The 6,084-nt window shown below is 38.4% G+C and overlaps 2 protein-coding genes across 2 annotated transcripts in view; one reads left to right on the top strand and one right to left on the bottom strand.

Annotated features, from left to right (window-relative positions):
• The window catches only part of LOC119426617 (melanoma receptor tyrosine-protein kinase), a 531,032-nt gene that overhangs the window by 404,107 nt on the left and 120,841 nt on the right, over positions 1 to 6,084 (bottom strand). The window lies entirely within an intron of this gene.
• The window catches only part of nebl (nebulette), a 100,727-nt gene that overhangs the window by 22,056 nt on the left and 72,587 nt on the right, over positions 1 to 6,084 (top strand). The window contains exon 3 of the mRNA XM_037694188.1: positions 2,757 to 2,841. Coding sequence (XP_037550116.1) covers positions 2,757 to 2,841 — 85 coding nt within the window. The remainder of the gene's footprint in view (positions 1 to 2,756; positions 2,842 to 6,084) is intronic.

The raw sequence follows: 6,084 nt of genomic DNA, 5'->3' as shown, positions 1-6,084 counted from the left end.
GACATGGAGACAAACACTGTGAGACATGGAGACAAACTGTGAGACATGGAGACAAAAACAGCTGATAAATTGTTTTCAGTGTCCTGCTGATGAGCAGACTGCCTCACCTGTAATTGTCAAACCACAGGTAATGGTAACCAGAAACAACCAGAGAGATGAGAGTTTCTGCTGAAGGCAGACAGAACGCTGAGAGCTGAACCAACACTGAAGAACTGGAGACTGAGTAAAGCTAAAAGAAGCAGAACACTAGCTAACAGCTAAATGAGAACACTAGAAGCTAAAAGAAGCCAAAAGCTAGCCAAAACCTAAAAACTAGTAAAAGGCAAAAAAAGTACAAGTAGCAACGACTGCGATCCATTCATCATCCATCCATCCGTCCATTCATCCATCTTATCCATTCATCTTATCCATCCATCCATCATCCATTCATCCATCCATCCATCATCTGTCCATCTATCATCTATCCATTCATTTTATCCATCCATCCATCCATCCATTCATCTTATCCATCCATCCATCATCCATCCATCCATCATCCATCCATCCATCCATCCATCCATCCATCCATCCGTCCATCCGTCCATCCGTCCATCCATTCAAATTTAAAACCTCAGTTTTTGTTCAGCTTTTATTTAAATTTAGCTCGTTTTTCTGATTAATCTCCATGTTTCTGTACATTTGCTTCTTTTTATTCTAGTTCTTGTTTGTTTTTACATTTAATTTTAGTTACTTCATTATTTTATATTTCATTTTATTGTTTTGCAGCATTCTGTCTTGTTGAACTGTTTTTAAATAGTTTAAGTTGAGGTTTTTTTTTATCTTTGAAAGGGTTAGGTCAACTTTAATATTTTATAAAATAATATTATTAAAACTATTTAATTTAATTTATTTATTTTTCTTAATTTGAGAGATTCCTGACATCTAAATGAAACTGTTTCCTCATTTAGTCATTTGTTTTGTTTATTTCCCCTCCTGGTGGCGGGTGACAAGCATCCCTCAGAGGAACTTTAGTTATGTTTGTTTATAGGTTTTCAGTTTGATTGTGTTTTTTACTTTATGGGACGAGTTAGCGTTTTATTTGTCTTTAAACACGTCTCTGTGCTTAATTAAACCAAGGGCCTCGGCTTTGGATTCGTGGGAGGAGATGAAGAACTTCTGCCTGAAAATAAAATGATTTTACTTCGACTGCAGGTAAAATCTGTTCGAGCAGGCAGTGTGCGGGGGAGGAGAGAGTGGGAGGCAAACAGTACCAGTTTGTTGGACCTGCTGGTGTCCATGATTCAGAGGGACGGGCGGTGATTCAGCTGCTCAGAAGAGGAGGAGGAGGATGAAGCCTCAGGAGCTTCATACTGAATCAGAAACAATCTAACAGATCATTCTACTGTTTTATTGCGATTTTATCCTTGATTTTGATTTTGACAACACATTTATCATACAGTGAGCAGACAGAGGCACTAATTATAATTGTTGTGTCTTTAAGCACAGAAAGTGTTCAAATTAAATACTAATTAGAAAAATGAGGCAATGAGGGAGTTGTTGAGCAGCAAGGAAAATTTTCTTCAGTCCTCTCAGGTTTTCAAGCCACAATATAATACCATGAAATAAATTTGTGTTGCTCTCCTGACTAATTGGAAGTTGTGCAAACAGGGAATGGAAAATAAATAAATATTGGTAGCATCTATTCTTTTATTGGACCAAACTCCATTTAAGCAACTCAATCATCCCAGACCTGCAGCTCAATGTCTTTTTATCTTTTTTCTGATTTTCTGGGGTTAAGCTGTAATTTCTGAGTTCATTCAGTGTTTGTGTTCTGACTCACTTTGACTGTTGAAGCTCTTTTTCTCAGGTCCGGTTTCCTCAGCTCTCTGTCCTGCAGTGCTAAAATCAAAGGCCTAGCATTGTTTGAAAGAATGCATGTTGAGTTATTTTCTAACTAACACACAGGTGCAGGTAAAAGCATCATCGCCCGCCACTAAAAGGTGAAAAGCAGCTGATAAAAACAGATTTGTACCAATAAGAAGCACCACAGAAACAAACTAATGAATTAGGACTTGCAGACTGGCATCGCTTCTTTACTGTGTGTCGGGTGTTTTTTGACCAGAACCAAAGGTTTAAAGGTTTAAAGGTCCTCTTTATCCTGGAACAATTCAAGCACAGAAACCTGACTGAAAGCGCAATTGTCCCGTTTATAAAACCAGAAGAAACTGAAGTATTGTCACATTTGAAACTGTGTAAATTTAATATTTCGGAGTTTAATGGTGATAAAGTTTATCAGAAACCCTGCTGGAGATGGTTCAGATCCACTCCCCTCTTGTTGTTGGGTTTCTTATTCTTCCTGCTGTTTGCTCTTGAAAATAAACCCTTCAAACACAAACATTAAGAATAAAGCTAAAGGTCAAAGTGAGGGAACCAGCCGGGTGCTTCCTTTGACTTTAGGAGGTTTTCCATGGCTCTTTGTTTCTGCTGATGTCACCATCTTGTCGACTCGTTAGGTTTTTAAGGTTACGCTTTGACTTTTTTTTTTTTCCTGCTTCAGTTTTTATTGTTGAAATTTACTGAATGTGAAGAATGGCTCACCAACAGCTACTCATCAATTAGTGGAAGAAAATTTACTATAAACCTGTATAAAACAGAAGAAAATTAGAAAACATTTGACAGTTTTTTGCTCAGATTAGTTGTAAACTTGTCATTTTTTTAAAACGTGTATTGTTTAAAATATATAATTGTGTGTTTGTTGTTTCTGTCTCTCCTGTCAGACATTACCCGAAGACGTCGTTCACCATCGTGGCCGACACGCCAGAGAACCTGAGACTGAGGCAGCAGAGCGAGCTGCAGAGCCAGGTAAACAAGCGGCACGCCGATGTCTCCCGTTGCTGAGGGGCTTCAACGGAGAATATTTGTAGTTTTAGAGATGAGTGTTTTTCTGGACTGTAATTGAAGAGGGAAAGAAGTAAACCTTAATGTTTTTGGTGAAAGATATTCAAGTGGGTAGGAGTTACACCGTAGAGAAGAACAAATTTTTTCTCCAAGGCTGCACAGAGTGACGGATCCCGGCGAGCTAACATTGGCCACCACAGATTAATCTTTAGCTATCCTCATCATTTGAGGTAACTGTACTTTTAAGCAATATAAAAATCTAGAAAGCATAATTTCCTCAAATGGCGGTGGCCATCTTGGATTTTGACGTGGCAACCCAATCTTTGATAATCTTTCTTATGCCTAATGCAGCCACACACCAACATGGAAGTCGGTACCGCATTTATTTTTTACTTTTGTGGACAGACGGACGGAGAGTATTTCCAATTCTGCCTTCTTGCTCTGCCATGGGAGACAACAAACTTTAAAAGAGATCGTGACCTCTGACCTGCTGGCACCCTGGTTTAGATTTCCTTATAACTTGACAGTTTCTTTAACATGGTGCCAAATACCCAATGGTAACCAGTAAAACATACCACAGTGGGTAGAATGGGGTGCAAAGTGACCAAAGCTGCAAAGGTACAAACTGACCTGATATTTGCCCTTTATTTAAATATTTTATGGGTTTAAAATGAGATACTTTTACATGAAAGTCTGCCTACTATGAACTAGTTAAAAGTATTCTCTGCAAACAAGAAATAAAACATAAACAGTTTCTGTAGAAATTTATTAAATGGTGCAGTTTTTAAGAGTTTACTCCTTTTGTTTTCCAGATATTTTCTAAAATGCAGCTATAACTATAATAATAATACATTTTATTTGAAGGCGCCATTCATGGTACTCAAGTACAATAAAATACGATATAAAATGCAGTAAAAAAATAAGACTAAAACAACAAATTAAAAATAATAAACATCACTTAAATACAGGTAATGTGGCGAGGAGGCTAAAGTGAATATGGCTGTTTAAAGAGGAGAGTTTTAATGAGGGATTTGAAAATGGAGATTGTGGGAGAGTTTTCGAAGTCCAGGGGGAGAGAATTCCAGAGGTGGTGGTGGTGGGGTGTCTGTATGATCCTCCTGAGCCTCAGACGAGCAGGGGTTTGGGTGGAGGAGAAGGACATGAGAGCGTAGCTGGGTATGTTGGTGTGGAGACATTCTGTGAGACCTGAGGGGTGAGGCTGCTGAGGACTTTGAAGGTGAGGAGCCGGGCTGTTTTATAAGAAACATGATATTTAATTGGGAGTTAGTGAAGATGCTGCAAGTCAGGGGTTATATGACTGATGGAAGGGGTTCTGTAATGTGAGCAGCTGAGTTTTGGACCAGTTGGAGTTTATGGATGTAAAAGGTATGGACCCACTGTAAACAAAGCATATTTACCTGCAGAGTTTAATCAACAAATCTGAGCATAAACACGTATGGAAAAATGAAAACCTCTCTGTCCCAAACAGCTCTTCCATGGACGTCGCCCTCATATTTTTAGTCACTTCGTTTGTTTTGATAGAAACGCAGTTGGCCATCAAGATGAGAACCAAATTAACTATCAATATAAGATTAATATTGTACAAAATTGATTTAAGTCGGTTAAAAGTTAAAAGTTTCCTGACTGAGGTTGTCTGAGTTCCCTCGTCAGACTGGCCTCATCTCTTGGCACCTGTCTAAGGTTAATTCTGGCTCCGCCCCCCGCCACTCCAAACAGAGCAGGACATGAAGGCAGTTCTGCCTCCTAAAGATGAGCTGAGTCACCGCTCCTCTTCAGCAGCGAGAGGAAGGAGCAGCCATATGTCATCACCCTGTGTTTGTTTCCCACAACCTGAAGGGACAGATGTCCGCTCAGCAGTCTGCAGGAGAGGACGTGCTGTTTGTCCTGGGATCTGTCTTTCTGTCCTTATCTGTTTGTCTCACATTCAGATCGTTATTATTCTTTTTAAACTGCAAATGCAAGATTCTAAAACAAATATATAAACGTATAATAATAAAATCTAAGACAGGAAGTCCAAACTGATCTTTAAAAGTTATTAAAAAAAATCTAAATGTGCTGAAAAAACATGAATATTTCTTATTTTTAATAAAATAAGTTTCAGGACCGTCCAGCTGGCTGCTGCAGAATAAAGTTTTGGACGCTGTAAGGCGGCTCAGATTTTTTTTGAGGGATTTAAAAATCATCAGTCTAAATTTAAAATCAAGTAAACAGGAAACCAGTGGAGCGAGAGGTGTTATTTTGATCCAGTATTTGTTTTTTAGGGCTGAGACATGAGGTTCAGTTTTCTTTGATGTAAACTCTTAAGGTCACTGGAGGACATGCAGAAGTCAGGTTCCATCAGTGTCAGAGCCTTCAGGTTCTGGTTCTAAATGACAGGAAGACTAAGTATGACTGCACTGTGGGAAAACCCACGTGTTCACTGTAGGGACGCACGATATTGAATTTTTGGCCGATATCTGATATGCCGATATGTTAAAACTTATTTGGCCGATAATCGATACTAATACCGATATTTTCCCCCCTATACCTACTTACAGCGACTATATAACTTTCTCTGCCGTGGAATTAAAATACTACATTATTCTGCATCGTCTTTGTCATTTTGGCCTGCTACCAAATGCAGATGCCAAAAAAGGGGCTGAAAATGATGCAACACTTCAACTTCGATTATGTTTAATGTCAAATTTATTCATGACATTTAATCTCTCAACACAATGACAACACTTGAACAGTACAAATTTGAAAATTTTCACAAATCTAAACTCAACCTGTTCACAAGTGACAAGTGAAAAGCGCATAAGTAGTGTATTAATATATATATATATACTTGACATTTTCTTAAATAACTTAAAAAAGAAGCCTTTTATGTATATCGGTGAGTTATTTTGATGGATTGGCTGATGTCCGATATTTAACTTTATCGCTAATATCGGCCGATACCGATATAATGCCGATAATATTGTGCATCCCTAGTTCACTGCTGACCTGAATGTGGACAAAGATGAGACCAGTTCTGTGCTGGCCCACCTCACTGAAGGCTAAGGGTAGTTCTGAATTTAGATCCTGTTTTATGGAGTCTTTAATGGATCCAGAACTCAGAATTGAATCAGGCCGAATCAATGGGCGAGGGTTAAAAAAAACTTTATTAAAAAAAAAAAAAAAAAGAGCGCTGCCAAAACAAGAAAT

Source organism: Nematolebias whitei, chromosome 20, assembly GCF_014905685.2.
Source record: "Nematolebias whitei isolate Nwh7 chromosome 20, NemWhi1, whole genome shotgun sequence".
Taxonomy (NCBI): Eukaryota; Metazoa; Chordata; class Actinopteri; order Cyprinodontiformes; family Rivulidae; genus Nematolebias; species Nematolebias whitei.
This window is presented reverse-complemented; position numbering and strand designations above follow the sequence as displayed.